Source organism: Chiloscyllium plagiosum, chromosome 22, assembly GCF_004010195.1.
Source record: "Chiloscyllium plagiosum isolate BGI_BamShark_2017 chromosome 22, ASM401019v2, whole genome shotgun sequence".
Classification (NCBI taxonomy): domain Eukaryota; kingdom Metazoa; phylum Chordata; class Chondrichthyes; order Orectolobiformes; family Hemiscylliidae; genus Chiloscyllium; species Chiloscyllium plagiosum.
Window position 1 is genome coordinate 55,201,142 of NC_057731.1, and position 24,711 is coordinate 55,225,852.

Sequence of the window (24,711 nt, forward strand, 5' to 3'; positions counted from 1 at the left end):
GACAGGAATATACTTTCTCTGGATTCTCGTTATCTCATTTCTGAAGGCTTCCCATTTTCCAGCCGTCCCTTTATCTGCGAACATCTGCCCCCAATCAGCTTTTGAAAGTTCTTGCCTAATACCGTCTAAATTAGCCTTTCTCCAATTTAGAACTTCAACTTTTATCCTTTTCCATCATTATTTTAAATCTAATAGAATTATGGTCGCTGGCCCCAAAGTGCTCCCCACTGACATCTCAATCACCTGCCCTGCCTTATTTCCCAAGAGTAGGTCAAGTTTTGCACCTTCCCTAGTAGGTACACGTACTGAATCAGAATTTTTTTTTTTAAACACTTAACAAGTTCGTCTCCATCTAAACCCTCAACATAACCCAGTCTACATTTGGAAAGTTAAAATCCCCTACCATAACCACCCTATTATTCTTACAGATAACTCAGATCTCCCTACAAATTTGATCCCAATTTCCCTCTGACTATTAGGGGGTCAAAATACAATCCCAATAAAGTGATCATCCCTTTCTTATTTCTCAGTTCCACCCAAATAACTTCCCTGGATGTTTTTCTGGGAATATCCTCCCTCAGCACAACTGTAATGCTATCCCTAATCAAAAATGCCACTCCTCCCCTCCTCTCTTGCCTCCCTTTCTATCCTTCATGTAGCATTTGTATCCTGGAACATTAAGCTGCCAGTCCTGCCCATCCCTGAGCCATATTCCTGTAATTGCTATGATATCCCAGTCCCATGTTCCTAACCATGCTCTGAGTTCATCTGCCTTCCCTGTTAGGCCCCTTGCATTGAAATAATTTATCAGTTTAAAGTTCTCTGCTTTGTCCCTCCTGCCCTGACTGTTTGATTCGCTTCTTTTCTCAACTGTACCTCACTTTCCTCACTCTCTCTCTGGGCCCCACCCCCAGCCCACCCCCCACCTTACTAGTTTAAATCCTCCTGAGCAGCTCTAGCAAATCTCCCTGCCAGTATATTAGTCCCCTTGCAATTCAGGTGCAATCCGTCTTACTTGTACAGGTCACTTCTACCCCAATGATCCAAAAATGTGAACCCTATCCCATACACCAGCTCCTCAGCCATGCATTCATCTGCTCTATCCTATTCCTGCCCTCACTAGATCACAACATTGTGAGTGATCTAGATATTGCTACTCTCGAGGATTTCCTTTTAGTTCCTGCCTAACTCTCTATATTCAGAATCTCAACCTTTTCCCTTCCTATACTGTTGGGTCCAATGTGGACAAGGCCTCGTGCTGGCCCCTCTCCCTCTTGACAACATTCTGCACCCTCTCTGAGACATCCTTGATCCTGGCACCAGGGAGGCAACGCACCATTCTGATTTTTCACTGCTGACCACGGAAACATCTGTCTGTACCTCGGACTGGAGAATCCCCTAACACAATTGATCTCTTGGGACCCCACATAGCCCTCATTGCATTAGAGCCCGTCTCAATACCAGAAACGTGGCTGTTCTTGCTACATTCCCCTGAGTGTCCATCACCCCCTACATTTTCCAAAACAGCATACTTGTTTGAAATAGGGATAGACACAGAAGACTTCTGCACTACCTGCCTACCTCTCTTACCTTTCCTGGAGTTAACCCATCTATGTGACTGTATCTGCAACTTTTCCCCCTTCCTATAACTGCCATCCATCACATCCCCTTGTTCTTCTAAATTCCTCATTGCCTCAAACTGTCTCTCCAACTAATCCATTCAATCTGATAGGTTTCGCAACCAATGGCATTTATTGCAGACATAATCCACAGTAACCCGTAAACTCTCCCTAAACTCCCACATCCGACATCCCACATCTGCCTCAGATGACTGACTGTGTGGAATTTGCATGTTCTCCCTGTGTCTGCGGGGTTTCCTCCGGGTGCTCCGGTTTCCTCCCACATTCCAAAGATGTGCAGGCCAGGTGAATTGGCCATGATAAATTGCCCATAGTGTTAGCTGTATTCGTCAGAGGGAAATGGGTCTGGGTGGGTTCCTCTTCGGAAGGTCGGTGTGGACTTGTTGGGCCGAAGGGCCTGTTTCCACACTGTAATGTAACCTAATCTAAGAGCATATCACTCTACTAAAGGACATTTTTGCTTCTTCCAATCACAGATGCAGAAAATAGCATCTTATTCCTCTACAAAACACAGCTCCAGGTTAAATTATGGCTTATATTTTTAAGTTTAATCAAAAGACATATCTCAATAAAACATATATTCAAAAGGAACCCATTCTACTCACTACTGCAAACTTTATTGGGGCCACATTTAAAAATATTCATTTATCTGTTTCTGTGCAGTGACATCACTCAAACAGGTTCCTCCGAGATTAGTTGTGAATTTCACTGTTTGTTAATTTTCCCAGATGCACTCCGATGTCCAGCGATAGATGAATTCAAACAGCAAAGCCAGTAAACTGTGCAGGTTCACTTCTGTGTCAGTTAGCAGTGTGGGTTTCTTTCTCTTTCTCACTTTCTCGCGCTCTCTCTCTCTCTCTCCCCCCTTCACTGACCTCACCATGTGCTGCCTTTGTCTGTTCCTCTCGCTTTTAAAACTGCTGTTGTTTTGACTTTTTTTTACCAAAGTTCCAAAACAATGCAACAGCATATAAAACAGTAATCGCTGCCCCTGGAATTCGAGGGAATCACCTACAACACCTAAAATACCTAAAACAAAATCATGCTCATAACCCTTATCAATTGCACTGCTGAATCATGTGGCCATTCGTTTTTATTTAAGCCTGTGCCCCCCCCCCCCCCCCCCCCCACCAAATGCATCAGAAATTGCTTAGTTTCCTGACGAGAACTTGACTGGGATGGAGATTGCATCACGTAGAACTGGAATTTGTCATTCTCCCTCTTGATTCCACCAGAAGGAACCCTTTAGAACAGAGAGGTGTTCCTCTTCTCAACCTTGGTTTACTGCACCTTGAGGAAATATTAAAACCATAAAAATAATTCCTTCAAGTACTCATAATATAATCAAAGCTACTAAGGATCATAGAAAATACAAGATTGAATAATTAAAACATGATTATTTGTCACAGTAATTCCTAAACTTCAAATTGAAAATTTTAAAGGAAGTAGGGATGCTTATTGCACTGAAAGCTGATTTCTGGTTATTGCACTGAAAGCTGATTTCTGGTTATTGTACTGAAAGCTGATAACTGGTTATTGCACTGAAAGCTGATGTCTGGTTATTGCACTGAAAGCTGATTTCTGGTTATTGCACTGAAAGCTGATAACTGGTTATTGTACTGAAAGCTGATTTCTGGTTATTGCACTGAAAGCTGATCTCTGGTTATTGTACTGAAAGCTGATCTCTGGTTATTGCACTGAAAGCTGATTTCTGGTTATTGACCTGAAAGCTGATTTCTGGTTATTGCACTGAAAGCTGATGTCTGGTTATTGTACTGAAAGCTGATCTCTGGTTATTGTACTGAAAGCTGATGTCTGGTTATTGCATTGAAAGCTGATTTCTGGTTATTGTACTGAAAGCTGATTTCTGGTTATTGCACTGAAAGCTGATTTCTGGTTATTATACTGAAAGCTGATCTCTGGTTATTGCACTGAAAGCTGATGTCTGGTTATTGTACTGAAAGCTGATTTCTGGTTATTGCACTGAAAGCTGATCTCTGGTTATTGTACTGAAAGCTGATAACTGGTTATTGCACTGAAAGCTGATTTCTAGTTATTGTACTGAAAGCTGATCTCTGGTTATTGCACTGAAAGCTGATGTCTGGTTATTGTACTGAAAGCTGATTTCTGGTTATTGCACTGAAAGCTGATCTCTGGTTATTGTACTGAAAGCTGATGTCTGGTTATTGTACTGAAAGCTGATCTCTGGTTATTGTACTGAAAGCTGATTTCTGGTTATTGCACTGAAAGCTGATTTCTGGTTATTGCATTGAAAGCTGATTTCTGGTTATTGCACTGAAAGCTGATGTCTGGTTATTGTACTGAAAGCTGATGTCTGGTTATTGCATTGAAAGCTGATTTCTGGTTATTGCACTGAAAGCTGATGTCTGGTTATTACACTGAAAGCTGATTCTGAGCTGGAATCATGTTTGCATTCACATCTATTGTGACAGTCGAAGGACAAACATAATAGCATTTGAGGCACATCTGTGGATTGTGAGTAAATGTTTGAGTTTCTCTGTGATATTTGTAAACAATACTGAGATCAGAGAGCGACATCACCGCTGTGCCTGACTGTGCATGCTTCTTCTTGGGTTTCTGATAACTCTTCTCTCTTCCTAATTTCCTCCTCTACTCTGTATCTGCTTTAACCTGTCATTTTACCTCTTTGGCCAACAATTTTGCTGAAGGTGAGATGATGGTCTTGTTGTATTATCACTGGACTATTAATCCAGAGACCCAGCTAATTTTCCAGGGACCTGGATTTGAACCCTCCCATGGCAGATGGTGCAATTTGAATTCAGTAAAAGGCTGGAATTAAGAGACTAACAGTGACCATGAAACTGATGTTAAATGTCAGGGAAAATCAAATCTGGTTCGCTAATGTCCTTTAGGGAAGGAAACTGCCATCCTTACTTTGTCTGACCTACATGTGACTCTTAACTGCCCTCTGGGCAAATAGGAATAGGCAATTAGTGCTGGCCCAGTTAACAAGACACTCATCCTGTGAATGGATTAAAGAAAAATCTACTGTCCCTCTTCTTTCCCACTTTCTTCTCAACCAATTCTTAGCTTCTCCAACCCCAATGTTTCTCGAGCTTTTCTTCTGCTCCTCCTTTTCATTCTCACACTATTCCCGGCCTTTCCGCTACCTTTCCCTTTCAGTTATGAAACCAAACAGTAATCTCACAGATAACACAAAACAAAGCACTGCAGATACTGGAAATCTGAAACAAAAACAGAAATAGCTGGAGAAACTCAACAGGTCTGGCAGCATCTGTGGAGAGAAAGCAGAGTTAACATTTAAAGTCCAGAGAGGGTCTGAAGAATGGTCACTAGACTCAAAATGTTAATTCTGCTTTCTATTCACAGATGTTTCCAAACTCATTAACTAATGCCTTAGCCCTGGGCTGTCCTTGAGATTTAAGCCACTGGTGTGGCATATAAACTGCTCAACTGATTCGTAATTCATGGCTTACAGTACAACATTTTCTTAATGAATAAGATTTCAATCTATCCTACTTTCTGGTGCTGAATTATACAAGTGTCACTGTTGGAGATAACATGATAATTGGGTTGTGTTTGATGCATGCATGGATAGCATAAAGCCATTATTTATTGAATTAACATCCATATTTGGAGATGTTGGAGTGAAGCATCTGGAAAGAAAGTATTCAGACTGTTATTCATTTGCACAATCCCCTCCTTCTCTCATCATATACCCTGGGGAAGATTCCACAGATGCCTCTGATACTTTCCTCAAAATGTTACTCTTCTTCATATCCCAATACCATGTTCAGTCATGCTGGTGCGGGTGCTCTTTCTGACAGCCAAGCCCAAGGTCTATCTAACACATCGGGAGGTGATGACCTTGTGGTATTATCACGGGTCTGTTAATCCAGAAACCCAGGTAATGTTCTGGGGACCTGGTTTCAAATCCCACTACAACAGATGGTGTAATTTGAATTCAATAAAAAGAAGCTGGAATTAAGAGTCTAATGATGGCCATGAATCAATTGCCAATTGTCGGGAAAAATTCACCTGTTTCACTAATATCCTTCAGGGAAGGAAACTGCCATCCTTAACTGGTCTGGCCTACATGTAACTCCAGACCCACAGCAATGGAGTTGACAATGAACGCTGGCTTAGCCAATGACATCCACATTCCACGAATGAATTATTTAAAAATCCGTACACGATGACAATGGAATAGAATTACAAGTGGAAACCTTTGCCAACTCCCCCTCTTCCTGAGCCTGGGATTGAAAGATTACATATTCTGTCTTTACTGCCATCCACAATGTCTCAGGGACAGGGATCCAATCGTCAGTTGTTGACGCAGCAACACACAGTTAATTGAACCAATAAACCTTTGAGGAATTCAATGTTTTAATTGTAATAATAAATTCAAAATGTATTGTTGGATGAGAAGAGCTTTCTGAGGTGAAAGTTTGGAAGTACTTTCTTTCTTTATTTCCACCATTGCCTTCAAGTCAACCTTCAAAACCAACTTTAGGTTCTGAGGAAGACTTATACAGGACTTGAAACAGTAACTCTGTTTCTCTCTGCAGCCAGACCTGCTGAGTTTCTCAAGCAATTTTGGTTTTTGTTTCAAAGTCCTCACTGTTCGCTTTGTCAATCCCCTCTGGTAGTTTGTATATACCTCAATTAGCTCTCCCTTTATTCTTCTAAACTCCAGAGAATATCGGCCTAAACTGCTCAATCTCCCTTCATAAGACAAACCCCTCATCTCTGGGATCAATCTAATGAACCTCCTTTGAACTGCCTCTACTGCAACTACCTCCCTGCTCATGGGAAGCAAAATTGGATACAATGCACCAGGTGCAGTCGCATTAATGCCTCGTACAGCTGCAGCAAGACTTCTGTACTTTCATACTCTACTCCTTTCGCAATTGATTCCACTTGCCGACCTTATTACTTGGTGTATCTGCAGACTAGATTTCGGCAATTTAGTCAGAAATTTTAATGGTGCTTTTAACTTACATGGTCCTAAAATGATTTACACATCATCAAAACTGAGATATTCATTTCAGAATTATTGTTGTATTGAGCAAAATAAGATTTTCTGCACTAGTAATCCTTCAAACTAGAACTAAGCCAGTGCATTTTAGAGTGTGCATTTGAGGTAGAAAGGATGGGGTAATAGATTGAGGTGATGTAAGGTGGCAGAGATTCAGAAAGAGCTTAATGACCTGTTGGGCAGAATGACCTGCTCTTGTGTTGAAAGTTCTCGGTAATTTTAATTTATGATCTGGGTGCTGGAGATGAGATGTTCACAAAAAAACTATCACTGTGAAAATACAACATTAACTCTATCTACACGTTTGAACTCCTGCTAACCAACTTGTGGACTTGCCTATTCCATTTGCACAGGGAGATGTACCAAGGACCAGTTTGCAGATGGAATTTGGTGATGGGACAGCAGTGACCTACTCTAATCTCAGCTCAGTCGAAACTGGAGTCAAACACGTCTACAGACACTGTGGAATCTTTCGTGTCATCGCTCAAGCATGGAACAGCCTTGGATCCACCCGAGCCCATCTTTTCCTCCATGTAACTTGTAGGTTAATATTCTAAAGATCAAAATGCTCAACAGAAAATTGAAATTTTGTGAATGTGCAATAAAGTCAACGTATTGTACAGATTGGCATAGACTCATTATGGACCAAGTGGCTCCATATAACATAGCAGTCTTGTTCTCATCCCTCTACTTTTCTTGCTGTTCTGGATTCTATTTGACCTATTGCTTTTTCCTTTCCCAATTATTTCTCAATTGGTTCATTAAGATGATCTCTGTTACATTATGGAGAAAAGATACTTTAATTCTGTGATACGTCTAATCTGCTCCTTTAATTAAGTAAATTAACATTTGTTGAGTTTTTATTCCAGTTTTCGAAGTTGTCTTTTGTCTCCCAAATACAAACTGACCTATTTTCTGTTTTTAATTGAGATTATTAAAAAAAAAATGATTGTTTTGTGGAATTAGACTGCAGTGTCTGCAACACAAAGGGGTGAAGACCATAACTCCTCCAGACATCTGAACAGCAATAGGTGATCAACAGTTCAGATACCTGGGGGACGAGCAAGTTCTGGTTGTTACTGGAACTAACTTCTTCTGGGTACCTGGAGGTAGAGCATTTCCCAAGGTAAATCTCAGGACCCAAAGTGGTGAAATTGGTAGAGGAGGGGGTCTGAGATCCAAGGAAACAACCCCCCTCCTGCTGCTCTCCTCCTCCTATATTCCATACTAGGGATGGAGCAATTTTTCAGCCTCAAAATTGGATTAAAGTGAGAAATCATCTGGGAGCACTGAGATAAAGGAACCAATCTGAATATTCACCACAGCTTTACCTGGGAAAGCCTACATTTCCATATGACAATGATATACTGTGCAGCATCACGACATTGTCTTGACCAACAAAATAAGGAGTAGTCCCCAACTTGTGAAGTTCTGGTGAACAATCTCAACCCTAAATGCCTGGTCACTGGCCAGTTTCTGTGGTCCTGATTTTCATATTGACACAAATTTGAATGTGCTTCCCTCTTTCCTGTGTGTTTGAAATCAATTCATTGTGAGCGGCATAGACTCTTTCTCACAAAGACAACACAGAGAAGGCTGGAGAAACTTAGCAGCTGACGTGGGGAGAGAAACAGAGTGAACATTTGGAATCTGCTCTGACTCTTCTTCAGAACAGATGGATATTGATGCGTTTATAGAATATATTCCATCATGCTGTATTGACTAACAAGATACTACAGAGCAGAAAGTTAGCTGTTTGGGAAGTGGAACACTGACTGGATTTTACAGTCACCATAATCCTCCACCACCTCCCTGCCCCACTGGCACATGTATAGGTCATAGTTCATGAAATGAAGCATGTACCCTGGCCATTGCTTTCTCTCCTGGTCAGACTTGACCGTAAATTACAGACATGCAGGGAAAACCTCGGGTAGACCATCTACATTAACGTTATTGGGCCTTCCCCTCCTACCCTTCACCCCACAGTCTAGGAGCTGTGAGCCAGGCCCAGTCCAAACCTACCTCCAAGTTTAGGCTCCACGTCTCTTCTTCCTCAAGGACACGCTGAGAGAACCAGCAGCAGACCCCATCCGTTTCTGGTGCTACTGGGAATACAGAGCTAGGAGTGGAAGTCCCACTCTGAATCAATCCAGTTTGCTCCAGCAGGATTTTCTTGCAGGACATACAGTTTCAAGAGGGAGACTGATGACAGACCACTTGGTCATGGTGTGAGAGACAGACAATGGTCACTTCTCCCTAACACCACGCTAGTTCTTAGAGTAAAGGGAAGACCTTTTAGAATGGAGATAAGGAGAAAGTTCTTCAGCCAGAAAGTGGGGAATCTATGGAATCCATTGCCATAGAAGGCTGTGGAGGCCAGGTCATTAAACATATTTAAGACAGAGATAGATAGGTTCTTGAGTATCAATGGAATCAAGGGTTATGGGGAGAAAGTAGGAGAATGGGATTCAGAAACTTATCAACCATGATTGAATGGTGGAGCAGATTCAATGGGCTGAATGGCCTAATTTCTGCTTCTGTGTCTTCTGGTCTAACCCGACCGGAAAATCCAGCCCAGTCTTTCAGTTTTAAGGCATAGAGAGATAAATAGAAAAAATGCATGAATTGTTATCAATTTGCTTTTTTAAAAAATGCCAATATTTTTAGCAGATGGTTTTTCAACAATAACAGAGTGGGAGATAGATAAAGCAGTCATTCTGGTTATCTCAGCTGCGTTATGTTTAACTTGATTGAAATTTTGAATTTATTTATCTTTTAAGATACAGAGACCAATTGGCTTATTACATTTCTCCCATTTCCTCAGTTATTTTTCATTAGTGGAATATCTAAACTTTGTCCCATTTTATTTATTTGCTGAAGTGAGTGACTTCACATTTTGAAGCTTTCTGAAGTTAGAGTGAACAAATCAAGCTGGGCTTGATTTGTTATTTAAAGTTTATGATAATCAAAGGAATGGTTTTGTGCCTCATACGGAAAGAATTGGTTCTTCTATTTTGATGCAATTTGCTATCTATTTAATTTACTTTCTGTTTAATTTACTGAAGTCCTCTGTTTAAAGCAGTTAATGTTTACTACCTGAAATACTCGAAGAGGGAAAGCACATTCATGTTTGTGTAATAATCAATTAACTTGAGCAGATATCTCCCATGCAAACTGCAAGAAAGGCTGTGTTTCCTTTCAGTCTGATCTGATTCCCACAAAGCCAGGTAGTTGCACATAAGAAACAAGAATAGACCGTTCCGATCTTTGAATCTGCTCTGTCGTTCAATGGGAACATGGCTGATCTGACTTTAACCTCAACTCGACATTCCTGCATATCCGTTGGTAATCTTTCACCCCCTTGGGAATCAAGAATCGATCTCCTCTTGCTTCGTGACATATACAAATTCTGCATCCACTGCCTCTTCAGGAAGAGAATTCCTCCGAAGAATAACCCACCCAGACCCATTCCCCTACCCAACATTTACCCTGAATAATGCACCTAACACTTTGGGCAATTTAGCATGGCCAATCCACCCTAACCTGCACATCTTTGGATTGTGGGAAGAAACCAGAGCATCCAGAGGAAACCCACGCAGACACGGGAAGAATGTGCTAACTGCACACAGACAGTCGCCCAAGGCTGGAATCGAACCCGCGTCCCTGGCGCTGTGTGGCAGCAGTGCTAACCACTGAGCCACTGTACCACCCCTCAGGATCTTGCATGTTTCCATTAAGTCACCTGTAACTTTTCTAAGCTCCAGAGGATTCAGACCGAGCCATTCTCGCCTTTCCTCATAAAGCAATCCAATCATTCCAGATCTTAGTCCAAAGAAAAACCTTCTCTGAACTGTTTCCAACACATTAGCATCTTTCTGTAAGTAGGGCGACCAGTCCTCTACACTGTACTCCAGATGCAGTGTCACCATTGCCCTGTATAACTGAAATTAGAAATCACACAACAGCAAGTTATAGTTCAACAGATTTATTTGGAAGCATTAGCTCTCAGATCACTGCTCCATAACCTCCCTACCCTTGCTGTCAATTCCCCTCACAATAAACCTGAACATTCTATGAGCTTTCCTAAATACTTGCTGTACCTGTAGACTAACCTTTTCTGGTTCATGTGCTAGAACATCCAGATCCCTCTGCAGCTCACAGCTCACAGCTCACAGCTCACAGCTCACAGCTCACAGCTCACAGCTCACAGCTCACAGCTCTGCAACTTCTCACCATTTAGCTAACAAGCTTCTTTTTTTACACTTTCTGCTAAAATGGACAATTTCACACTATCCCCACATTGTACTCCATTTTCCAGGTCTTTTCCCACTCAGTTAGCCTATCGGTATCCCTTTGAGAGCTCCTTATGTTCTCTTCACAGCTCATTTTCCTGCTTATTTTTGTGTCATTACCTGATTCTGTTGATAATAGCGGATTTGTTGATGTTCAGTTTAACGGTAGTTGCAGAGTTTGGTTTTTAACCTTGTCCCTCCCTCTACATTCCCTCCTTCCTTTCACAAACGCCCTTTGACTCATACTGGGCGGCTTTTGTTTCTCCAATATCAACACTTGTCAGATGTCTCACGGATGCAGATTTCCTGCAAGTATTCATCCGATTGCCTTTTGAAATCAATGATTGTCTCTACTTCCACCATCACCATAGTTACAAGCACCTGGTCTTTACCATTGTATATTATAGTTAGCATCTGAAAGGGTTAACAGCCAATGTAAGGTATGCTCCACCCATCAGGATATGAAGGGTTAATCTTAGCGAAGCTGACTGGGTTTAACCTAGCTGTGTTGTATGAATAAGAATGGTTCAGTAATAGTGAATACTTATTCTTAAGTTAACCATGGTCTCTCATAGAAGACTATCATGTATATCAGGTGTAACATAAGTAACTGTAAAGTAACCCACAACAAACCTATTCTGTTTATCAAGAATAAGCCTAGCTTTTCCCGATGACCGTAAGTGGGTATCCTTCTTCACATGGTATCAATAGCTGAGACTAATGCCAATGATAAAGATTGATGGCAATAAATCTACCTGAGGTATTGCAGATGGTCACATGGACATGACCACACCATTTTAAGAATTATTATTCACTGTATAAATAGAATCTTCCATAAGACATAGGTGTAAAACTTAGGCCATTCAGTCCATCATGTCTGCTCTACCATTCAATCACGGCTGATAGGTTTTTTAACCCCATTTTACCTCTTTCTCCCCGTAACCTTTGATCCCCTTGGCAATCCAGAACCTATTTAGCTCGGTTTTAAACAGACCCAATGACGTGGCCTCCACAGCCTTCTGTGGCAATGAATTCCACAGATTCCCCACTCTCTGGCTGAAGACGTTTCTCCTTATCTCCATTCGAAAAGGCTTTCCCTTTACTCTAAGGCAGTGCCCTCGGGTCCTTGTCTCTCCTGCCAAAGGAAACACTTTCCCAACATCCACTCTATCCAGGCCATTCAGTATTCTGTAAGTTTCAATTAGATCCGCCCTTATCCTTCTAAACTCCATCTGGTATAGTCCAAGAGTCCTCAAATGTTCCTCATATGTTAAGCCTCTCATTCCTGGGATCAGTCTCGTGAACCTCCTCTGGACCTGCTCCAGGGCCAAAAACATCTTTCCTGAGGTATGGGGCCCAAAACTGCTCACAATTCCTCACAGCTCCCCACTGCCTTGATCACAGAACCTTCAATCTGTGTCCCTTAGATTTAGGTACCTGCTGCTCATGAGTAAAGCTTTCTCTTTGTCTAACTGGTCTGGACCTGTTGTGATCTTGTGTAGCTCTCTATCATTGCACCATGATCAGGAATAACAATAACACTGAAAGAGCTTCCTTTCCCAAAGCAACGATGACGAAGACTCAAACTTTCCCAATCACCTCAAGCCAATCCGGTCAGTATAAGGCAGTAGCTGAAAATGTGTTGCTGGAAAAGCGCAGCAGGTCAGGCAGCATCCAAGGAGCAGGAGCATCGACGGTTCGGGCATGAGCCCTTCTTCTCCTGCTCCTTGGATGCTGCCTGACCTGCTGCGCTTTTCCAGCAACACATTTTCAGCTCTGATCTCCAGCATCTGCAGTCCTCACTTTTTCCTCCCAGTATAAGGCAGTACTCAGAAAGCACCTTGTGCAAGGAACCAGTTAGTTATAAGTGGTTCTGTTACAATAACAGACAATTACAGAGACTGGCATGGAATAATGGCATGGATTCTGTAAATCCCTTTTTTGAATTAGAATCAGTCTGAACATTGGGGCACAGACAACCTCTCACAGGGCACCTCACACTCTCAATGCATTATCTGGGCCGACATGGCACATATTATTAAAGTTCACTTTAAGAAAGTTCTGAAATTTTCATGTGAAAGAACTGAAACCAACATGGTCATTCTAAAAGATGAGAGACTTAACAAACAATCCGGATCTTTTTCAATATATAATTTCAGTTACATCACACTATAAACTTTTGCTATAAATTCTTTGTCCTACAATCTTATTCTCCAAAACCACCCAATGAAGGAGCAGCGCTCTGAAAGCTAGTGGTTCCAAATAAACCTGCTGGACTATAACCTGGTGTTGTGTGAGTTTTAACTCTGTACACCCCAGTCCAACACCGGCATCTCCAAATCATGACATGGAATAAGATAGAGAAGAACAGATAATAGTCAGGGTCCTCCAATGTGTCCTCACAGTGCTTACAGTTGAATGGTATTACTGGTCAACATTAGAATTTGAATTTCATTTGACTGTGTGGAATTTGTCAGCCTGTGTTGTGCACTGTGAGGTAGATCGACCTGTGGATTTGATTAAATGTTATTTGATTTTTGTCTCTGATCACCTCTTAATTTTAATCATATTTCGCCAACAGATTTTGAAAAGGCTTTGAGATGACATTTTTTTTTGTTTGAATTCAGTGGAATAAATCACCAGTTTATTGAGCACACCATGTGTTTATTATAAAGTGAGGATTGTCACTTAGTGAATTTGCACATGGTCTGTTATTTCTGTTATTAGGGTTTGAATTCACTCCAAATGAATAGATACGAAAACCTCTTCCCTATAACAGCAGGAAACATTCCCGACAAAGTGAGTTAGGACTGGTTCAATCTGATGTGAATTTGTGGCATTAATCCCCCCCCCGGCCCCAATATTTCGGACATGCTGAATACGATGGTGGGAGTGATATTTCTCTGGGATGAGTGGGAATTCAGTGCACAACAGTAAAAAGCTGGTGGAATCTCTGCTCTCGCCCCAGCCTAAGCAATACCTGTTCATTGCTGTGGTTCTGTTCGCCGAGCTGGAAGTTTTTGTTGCAAACGTTTCGTCCCCTGGCTAGGCGACATCATCAGTGCTTGGGAGCCTCCTGCGAAGCGCTTCTTTGATGTTTCCTCTGGTGTTTATAGTGGTGTGTCCCTGCCGCTTCCGGTTGTCAGTTTCAGCTGTCCGCTGTAGTGGTTGGTATATTGGGTCCAGGTCGATGTGTTTGTTGATGGAGTTTGTGGATGAATGCCATGCCTCTAGGAATTCCCTGGCTGTTCTCTGTCTGGCTTGCCCTATGATAGTAGTGTTGTCCCAGTCGAATTCATGTTGCTTGTTGTCTGCGTGTGTGGCTACTAAGGATAGCTGGTCGTGTCGTTTCGTGGCTAGTTTATGTTCATGTATGCGGATTGTTAGCTGCCTTCCTGTCTTCAACCGGAAGCGGCAGGGACAGACCACTATAAACACCGGAGGAAACATCATAGAAGCGCTTCGCAGGAGGCTCCCAAGCACTGATGTCGCCTAGCCAGGGGACGAAACGTTTGCAACAAAAACTTCCAGCTCGGCGAACAGAACCACAACAACGAGCACCCGAGCTACAAATCTTCACACAAACTTTGAACACCTGTCCATTTTAAGGCAAATGTAATTCAGAAGTAGGTCGAACCAGCTGCCACAAGCTATCACCCCCGCGGCTTAGTTACAACTCTGTGTATTTACAGTTGGCAGAATGGCATTCAGGGTGAACATGTAAGGCATGGTGATATATTTCCAAGTCAGAATGGTGAGTGACTTGGAGGGGAACCTGCAGGTGGTGGTGTTACCATGCGTCTGCTGCCCTTGTCCTTCTAGATAGAAGTGGTTGTGGGTTTGGAAGGTGCTGTCGGAGGATCTTTGGTGAATTTCAGCCATGCATCTTGTAGGTAGTACACACTGCTGCTACTGAGCATTGGTGTTGCTGCACAGGGGGGATTTACTTTCCATCTAAACTTTGTTATGTTTGATATCTGCCCAAACTAAAGCAAAAGCTGAAAACACCAAGCAGCACTGCCAAACCTGGCAAAGAGAATGAGGGGTTAGACTTTCAGGTGTTCCACTTTGACAACTTAGAGTCATAGAGTCATACAGCATGGAAACAGATCCCTGGACGCAAATCATCCATACTGATCATGTTTCCAAAACTAAACTTGACCCATTTACCTGTGTCTGGCCCATATCCCCCTAAACCTTTCCTATTTATTTACCGTCCAAATGTCTTTTAAATGTTGTAACTGTACCTGCATCTACCACATCCTCTGGCAAATCATTCGACATATGAACCACCCTCTTTGTGAAAAAGTCCCTTTTAAATCTTCCTCCCCTCACCTTAAAATTATGCCCTCTAGTTTTGAACTTGCCCACCTTAGGGAATGGACTTTTGCTATCCATTTTATCCACGCCCCTCATGATTTTATAAACCTTTATAAGGTCACCCCTCAACCTCCTATGCTCCAGGGAAAAAAGTCCCAGCTTGTGCAGCCTTTCCTTGAAACTCAAACCCTCCTTTCCTGGGAAATCTTTTCTGCACCCTCTCCAGTTTTATAATATCCTTCCTGTAGCAAAGTGACCATAACGGTACACAATATTCCAAAAGTGACCTTACCAACATCCTGTACAACCACAACATGACGTCCTAACTCCTATACTTTTTCATATCACAGAAGCTGACTGATCTACTTTGAATTCCTGGAAATCACAACTGTTTCAATTTAATGTCTCTTGGTTCATGAACACAAAATACAACATGGAGAAAGTGAGGACTGCAGATGCTGGGGATCAGAGCTTAAAAATGTGTTGCTGGAAAAGCGCAGCAGGTCAGGCAGCATCCAAGGAGCAGGAGAATCGATGTTTCGGGCATAAGCCCTTCTTCAGGAATGAGGAAAGAGGGCTTATGCCCGAAACATCGATTCTCCTTCTCCTTTGATGCTGCCTGACCTGCTGCGCTTTTCCAGCAACACATTTTTAAACAAAATACAACATGCCAACAAAGAGAGCAGTACTCTGATATCTTTTGTTCTCTGCATCACATTGACTTCTGATTGTTGTTGTGAGATTTGGTGTAAAATAAATGAGAGGATATAAAGATATTTTGTCTTCTTACCCACTATTCCCCAGGTCCTATTGAGCATGTGCACTTGACCTTACCTTATGTTGCAATCACCAATCAGCAAGTGAACATGACAGCGGTGGTGTGGCCCAGTCCCTTTGGCCCTCTTACCTATTTCTGGTGGCTCGGGAACAAGACTGAGGTGAGTGAATGTTGTGAATTTTACCGTCAGCACACAGTTACCTAGCGACGAGAAAGCAATCAAAACTCACCACCATTGTCAGTTAGCTGAGGAGTTCTTGACCCTATGTGGTCACTCAGTCATTCAGTAAGTTCAAGAATAATTTTGGACATGAAGGAATTGAAGAATATGCTAATTATAGATGAAAGTAGAGCTGCATTAGCAGATGACTGTGATACTAACGAGTGCTGATGGGGGGCTGAGGGGAACTCTGAGCCAATGTGCTATGTATTTCATGAACTTGTAACGCTGCGACTTAAACTCTCTGAGGGACATGGACTCACATGCCAGCACAGAATTTGGGAAAATTCTATTTAATTCAATCAAAAGTCGGGAATAATAATTTAAATCAGTAATACTGACCATGAAACTATTAGCTTGTCATAAAAGCCCAGCTGGATTCTTCCTTCTCTGCTCGGGTCTATATGTGGTTGACTTTGAAATGATCAAACAGAACACTCAGATCTACCAAAACAACAACAGTTATCGCACCTTAAGAAGTTAGCCGAAGGTCAGTTCCAGGGAGGGGGCTATAATTGCTGCAAAGTTCACAACCCTTGAAAGAATAAAATTAACATGAGTTCTCAAAGGCAGAAACGATTACACCATTTTGCAAAATAATTACATAATGAGATATAGAAAGGAAAGAGCAGATGAGATGGAATCAGGACAGACAATACTGGCTGTCATTTAAATTGACCAATGAATTGAACAAATGCTGGAGACTGTTTGTCTTTGCTCCACTCCTGCACTGTTTCTTCATTCAGCTGCTTCATTATTTATCCCTAATTCTAACATTCTCAGGCAACGCATCCTGCTCACTGTGTGTACGAGCACCCAAACCCCCAGTGAATGGAGCAGACTGGCGGAGCATTTATATCAGGGAGATTTGGAAAGATTCTCGCCATTATTCAATGTGTGTAAATGTATGTGTTGATCTGACATTCAGGCTGGTAACAAAGTGATAAAACCATCTCCACATAAATACGATGTGACAACCAATACATTTTGGCTACCACAGGAAGATTGGATTTTCACAACTTTGCATTTGATGTAGCTCACTAACACTGCGTTCAGTGATAAAGTGAAAGAAAAAAGCATGGCAATATTATATTAGCTACACTAAATGGTCTCCATGAGGATTATTGGCTTTAATGCATTGTAACTCCATCCTGTTTTGTGTTTCACCAGCATTGACTAGCTTGTGGTATTTTCTTCAATTCCTGTTTTCTCACACTGAGGATTTTTATCTTTATTGGTCTGTTACAGCCCGTCATTACCCTAGAGGAGAATGCTTCCTTTGCATTCTCTACAGAGGGAATAAACAGCGTCACGGTGCAGGTATCTGCTGGGAATTCCATTCTGCAAGACATAAAGAGTATAGCTGTATTTGGTGAGAGAAAAACTTACTGTTTTATCTGTGTTATTATAGAGAATACAGACCCTTGATCAAGAAATGTTTCTTTAAACAGTTTGACTATTCTTCACTCGTGGATGATCCTCTGGACTGCCCTCACTCCTTTTGTTGGTTCAGACATATGAGCAGACCAATGCTTCCCATCAACTCCCTCCACAGTTAGCTCACTTTCTCTGGAGCAAAATAAAACTTGCCAAAGGTAGATTTAGCTCTCAAAGCAACACAATTGTCAGGCAGGCCAGGTGAGGAACAATGGGTGAAGGACTCATTTTATTTAATCATTGAACAGTGTTTGGATTTTCTGGTGGTCACTTTAGCCAGAGACTGAATCGCCTGCCCAGAGATGGGACAGCAAATTGCATGGAGTGGGTAATGTTATGCTGAGAGTGACACAGCATCATTCCTGTCATTATATCCTCAGCAACGCTGGATATTGCTGACAGCTGCACCAACCAGGCTCTTACCATTGCCAGGGAATAACAGCGACCGAAGTAACTTTCAATAGACACAGCTGACAGTTTGATGGAAAGAAAGGGGTGTGCTGTGTTATTTCCTAAATTGCAGAGCTTTCATTGGCAAGGGGAGACAGCTGTCAAGCCTCAGTTGGGAAAGCTGCATGGCCCTTTATGCTGCTGCAGGTGTAAGAATTCATAAGCCCCAGGAGCATTTCCCCTTCACCTCCAGGTCACCTGCCAAACTGAAGCAGCAACATCACCAGGAAGTCACCCTGGAGCTGGCCAGGGAGCGTTAACCGGATAATTCCCTGAATGTGGCCAGGGAGCGTTAACCGGATAATTCCCTGAACGTGGCCAGGGAAGTTGAAGCATTTATTAAGAAGGCCTAGAGGATCCTTGGGTTTATAAATAGAAACATTGAGTATAAAACAGGCAAGTGATGGTACATCTCTACAAACCATTGACAGACCACATTTGGAGGTTTGTGTTCAGTTCTGGGCACCTTATTTTAGGAAGGATGTTAAAGCCCTGGAGCGATTTCAAAGGAGATTTACAAGAATGATATCAGGAATGAGGGATTGCAGATACAAAGAAGGATGAGACAGAATGGGCTTACTCTCCTGGGAGCAGAGAAGATTAAGAGATGACCTTATTGAGATATTCAATATAATGAGCAATTTTGACAGGGTAAGGAAGGATATTCTGTTTCCACTAGTTGGTGTGTCAGTAACAAGGGGTTACAATTTCAATATTGTCAGCAATAGAGCTAGGAGTGAGATGAGGAAAATATCTTTTCTCAGAGAGTTGTTGGGATTTGGAATGTGCTGCCTGGGAGAGTGGTGGAGCGGATTCCATAGGATGTTTCAAAAGAGAGCTGGATATATATTGGAAGGTGATGAATTCAGAGGGCTATGGAGATAGGGCAGGAGAATGGGTCGAGCTTTGTGGCTCTTTCAGGAGCCAGTGCAGACACAATGGGTCGAATGGCCTCCTTCTGTACTGGAACATTCTGTGGTTATATAAGTTTCAGATCACTTCAATTTATGGAAGTCCAGTCCTGCCACTCTCCTACCAACAACCTTTACCATGTAGGACAGTGTGCAACAGCAGCAGCAGCATCACGGATACATTATTGGGCTAGTGATCTGTTAATATGAGTTCAAACACCACCACAGCAGCTCGGAAACTGCCTTCAGTAAATCTGGAATTGAGAAGTTAGTCTTATCAAGTTAATGGTATAGTAATAGTGACCAGATTGTCACTAAAACCCATCCATTCCACTAATGCCCTTAGAGAAAGAAATCTCTACCCTCACCTGATCAGACCCAGATGTGACTCCAGACACGTAACAACGTGGTTGATTCTTGATGCGTATGGGGTCAGTTTAGCTCAGTTGGCTGGAGAGTTTCTGCTTTCTAGGAATACCCAAAGAATCAGAGTTAAAAACTGAGTGCAACTCCTGCTGTGCGTGTGTTAGTGGCCTGATGCGATAGTGTGTGCACTAATGTTCTTTGAGGACAGCTCTTAAACATCCCTACACTGCAAATAAAGAGGAATATTTCTCTCTCTCGCTCTGAGTGCTGTCAGCTACTACCTAAAGGAAACAGGCAAGAATTTAAATTAACCTGCAAAACAAAATTGACTTCTCAGCTACCAAAATCAATGCTATCCATATCATCAACAGCTACAATGTTCTATTAACTTCTCTTCCATCGTAAACAACTCAGAAATGGTGCATAATTTTTTTAATGGTTTATTTCACCCTCTTCATTCCTATTCTGTGTGTATGCATGTTATATAATTGTTTCTTCTCATGTTTAGTAACTGAGAAGCCACCTGTTTGTTAACTCAAGAGAGCCTGCTCCTTTTAAAGTGTAAATTACTTTGAGCTGGGAGAAAGGATGACTTCCTTTAGAAAGTAACCTTGTTGTGACTAACTGAAGAAATGGGTGAATAAAGAAGATGGGTCAGTTTGTCATCCCTTTCCAGGGAGATTAGTGGTTTGGGGCATCCCAAATGAAACTGTAACAAATTGTGGAACCTCATCGAAGGGCTGGACCAAACTAATTTGATCGGATTGCACAATAGCCAATGGCCCTCAAATATCATGCTGTGATATTTATGTTAGCTTGTGTAGCATAAATCCGAGACATCGGTCACATAGCACTGAAAAATAAATGAATTTTTATTACCGGTTATGGTGTCTCAGTGGCTAGCACTGCTGCTTCACAGCACCAGGGACCTGGGTTCATTTCCCACCTCGGGTGACTGTCTGTGTGGAGTTTGCATGTTCTCCCTGTGTCTGCGTGGGTTTCCTCCAGGTGCTCTGGTTTCCTCCCACAGTCCAAAAATATGCAGGTTAGGTGAATTGACCATGCTAAAAATTGCCCATAGTGTTAGGTGTAGGGGAATGTGTCTGGGTGGGTTGCTCTTCAAGGGTTGGTGTGGGCGTGTTGGGCTGAAGGGCCTGTTTCCACACTATAGGAAATCTAATCTAATCTAATCAAAGGTCCTGGTGCTTTTATACACTACAAGCACAGGCAGGGAATTGCAAGTTTGGGCTCAAGCTAAGCAATTCCATGTACGGTCATATGTGAGCCTCAGCACGTCATTCTGCAAGAGGACTCAGTAAGATGGAAACTGAGAACTTTATACCATTAGGTCACATGATAATCACATTATCTGCATATGCCTTTAAGATATATCACACATCTGCTGTGAAACATAACATAATAGTAACAAGTGTGTTAAACAAATATCTCCAAATCTTGTAGCAGCTAAACAAGAGAAAACATCTTTAATGTCCTTCTGAAATGGCTGAGCAAGCTATTCATTTGTATCAGACTGTCATCTTTGCAACCGTGCGAGATGTTTACTCAGCCTCTCATTGTTTTTAGCGTGCAAGGCCCTTTTAAACCTTTGGGGCAGTAAAAAGGGTCGATATGTTCACAGGCTGCACAGGGATATTTGGCTTGTCTCAACTTCGTGTGACTGTACAGGTTAAGGGGGAATATTGCTCATCATCAAATGTTTGAGTCCAGCCTATATCCAATATCCCTTGAAAGGTTTTAAAGAAGTGAGCATTCATCTCTGTTCTTTCTCCCGTGACAATAAAATCCTGCAACAGAATGATTCATGTGAAGTCAATCACCTTCCATAATATCAATGTGAGGTGCTGCGTTTTGGAAAAGCAAATCAGAGCAGGACTTATACACTTAATGGTAAGGACCTTGGAGTGCAGGTTCATAGCACCTTGAAAGTGGAGTCACAGGTAGATAGGATAGTGAAGAAGGCGTTTGGTGTGCTTTCCTTTATTGGTCAGAGTACTGAGTACAGGAGTTGGGAGGTCATGTTGCGACTGTACAGGACACTGGTTAAGCCACTGTTGGAATATTGCCTGCAATTCTGGTCTCCTTCCTATCTGATGTTGTGAAACTTGAAGGAGTTCAGAAAAGATTTGCAAGGATGTTGCCAGGGTTGGAGGGTTTGAGCTATGGGGAGAGGTTGAATAGGCTGGGGCTGTTTTCCCTGGAGTGTCGGAGGCTGAGAGGTGACCTTATAGAGGTTTACAAAATCATGACGGGCATGGATAGGATAAAGAGACAAAGTATTTTGCCCAGGATGGGAGAGTCCAGAATTAGGGAGCATAGATTTAGGGTGAGAGGGGAAAGATTTAAAATGGACCTAAGGGGCAACTTTTTCATGCAGAGGCTGGTGTATGGAATAAGCTGCCAGAGGAAGTGGTGGAGGCTGGTACAATTACAGCATTTTAAAGGCATCTGGATGGGTATATGAATAGGAAGGGTTTAGAGGGATATGGTCCATGAGCTGGCAAATGGGACTAGATTAGATTAGGATATCTGCACAGCATGGACGAGTTGGACCGAAGAGTCTGTTTCTGTATGACTGTGACAAGATTCTATGCTCCAATATTCCCTCCCTAAATCTCTTCACCTCTCTCATCTCCTTTAAGACCCATGTTAAAACCTACCTCTGTAACCCCTGTGCTAACGTCTCCTCCTTCATCCCGGGCTAATGCTTTTCTGGTATCGCCCCTCTAAGGCAATTTGGAATGTTTTGCTACTTTGAAGGATCTGTGGGAATGTACATTGTTATTGTTGAAGGATGAAACACCACAGCCTGTGATTTGTGAAAAAAATAAACTGGAAAAAAATTGTTGGAGCAACATTTTTCATCAAACAAAGTGAAGCGACATCTGTAAACAAACAGTGAAATTGTTTTCTTGTTTCGGCCAAAACTTTCTGGGATCAAAATCTAACTGAGAGATGGAAGGCAATTTTTTTTCTAACAATGTCCTCTTGTCTTCATCCTGCAGATTCTTATCGCTCTTTGGTATTGTCGTTCACACCAAACTTGGAGGATTACAACCCAAACATTCCCGAATGGAGGCACGATCTCAGTAAGCTCGTCAAAAGAACTCTGCAACAAGTAAGTTGGAAAAGCACCAACACCCTCGAGAGAATGATTTCACCCAGTACACCTTTCTCTGTAACTTCATTAGATTTGTGAAGGAAACTCTGTTCTCATTTTATATCCACACAAGTCACAATTTCGGGTAAGTTTAGCTCCGAGGAGATAACTCCTTGTTTGCACAGGACATGCCTGGTAGCTTGACATCATGACATCAATTAATGAAGATGCCAAATGAAATTTGGCCTTTATTGCTATAGGGAAGTCTTGTTACAACTGAATAGGATGTTGATGACTCATCTGAAGTATTGTGTACAGTTTTGGTCCCTATATTTGAGAAAGGTAATCCTGGCATTAGAGGTATTTCAAAAGCGATTCACTGGACTGATTTTTGAGGTGAAGGTGTTGACTTATAAAGAACAGTTAAATGGGTTAGACCTTTATTCATTAGTGTTTCAAAGATTGAGCAGTGATCTTATTGAAACATACAAGATTCTGAGGGGGCTAGATGTTCACAAGATGTTTCCATTCATGGGGACATCTTGAATTAGGAGCCAGAGTTATGGAATAAGGAGATGCACATTTTGTACGGCGATGAATGCCTTCTCCGAGAGAGAAGTGATTGTCTGGAATTCTCCAACCCGGACATTGTGGAGGCTAGATCACTGAATGTACTTAAAGACGTGGTGGACTTTTGATATATTGGGGAGCTGAGCAGGCACATCAAGGCAGATTATCTGTGATCTTGTTGAATATTGAGCAGTCCTTCTTCAGTACCTGCACAGGCACTGTGCCCCAACTCTTCCATTGTTACATCGATGACTGTGTCGGTGCAGTGTCCTGCACCCAGGCTGAACTGGAGCAGTTCATCGACTTGGCCCACAACTTCCACCCTGCTCTCAAGTTCACTTGGTCCATTTCGGACACCTTTATCTCTTTTATTGATCTCTCCATCTTTGGCGAGAGTCTCCAGACTGACATCTAGTACAAACCCACAGATCCCCATAACTACCTGGACCACACCTCCTCCCTCCCAGTATCCTGCAAGAACTTAATCCTGTTCTCCCAATTCCTGCATCTCTGCTGCATCTGCTCAGAGGAGGAGACATTCCACTCGTGAGCATGCCAGATGTCCACCTCTTTTGAACAATGTGCTTTTCCTCCCCCATCATCCAGACAGCCCTCTGCCGCACCTCCCCCATTCCCTTTTCCACTGCTCTAAACTCCACACCCCCAGCACAATAAAGGCAGAATCCCCCTTGTCCCCCCCCACCATCCCACCAGTCACCACATCCAACGCATCATCCTTAAACACTTCTGCCAAATCAGGTGTTCCTGATGTGGTCTTCTCTACATCGGGGAGACTGAATGTAAACTGAGGGAACGGTTCACCGAGCATCTCAGCCAGGCCCGCTGAGGCCGACCGGACCTCCCAGTCAATGTCCATTTTAATTCCCCTTCCCACTCCCTTTCTGACATGACCATCCTTGGCCTCCTCCAAGGAGAGTTTTGTACAGCTGCAACATGACCTCATGCCTCCAAAGCTCAGTCCCTTTATCAATAAAAGCTAACACACCGTATACCTTCTTAACAGCCCTATCAATCTGGGTGGCACCTTTCAGGGATCTATGTACCTGGACACCTAGATCTCTCTGCTCATCCACACTACCAACATTCTTACCATTAGCCCAGTACTCTTTATTCCCGTTGCTACTTCCAAAGTGAATCACCTCAAACTTGTCTCCATTTGGCACCTCTCAGCCCAGCTCTGCAGGTTATCTATGTCCCTCCGTAACCTGCAATATCCTTTGGCACTATCCACAACTCCACCGACTTTAGTGTCATCTGCGAATTTACTAACCCATCCTTCTACACCCTCATCCAAGTCATTTATAAAACTGACAAACAGCACTGACCCCAAAACAGATCCTTGCGATAACCCACTAGTAACTGAACCCAGGACAAACATTTCCCATCAACCACCACCCTCTGTCTTCTTTCAGCTAGCCAATTTCTGATCCAAACCACTACATCACCCTAAATCCCATACCGCTGAAAGATCTGATATACAGTCAAGTAGTTCTTTGTAGTATTGTTAGTTTATGTATTTGTTTAACCTTGGTAAGTATCAGAGGCTG

The 24,711-nt window shown here is 42.4% G+C and overlaps 1 protein-coding gene across 2 annotated transcripts in view; it reads left to right on the plus strand.

Annotated features, from left to right (window-relative positions):
* LOC122561354 (VPS10 domain-containing receptor SorCS1-like) overlaps positions 1–24,711 on the plus strand; it is a 1,166,089-nt gene that overhangs the window by 1,073,778 nt on the left and 67,600 nt on the right. For both annotated transcript variants that reach the window (XM_043713086.1, XM_043713087.1), the window contains exons 19-22: positions 7,035–7,221; positions 16,098–16,231; positions 17,540–17,663; positions 22,479–22,591. In XM_043713086.1, the coding sequence (XP_043569021.1) occupies positions 7,035–7,221; positions 16,098–16,231; positions 17,540–17,663; positions 22,479–22,591 (558 nt within the window). The remainder of the gene's footprint in view (positions 1–7,034; positions 7,222–16,097; positions 16,232–17,539; positions 17,664–22,478; positions 22,592–24,711) is intronic.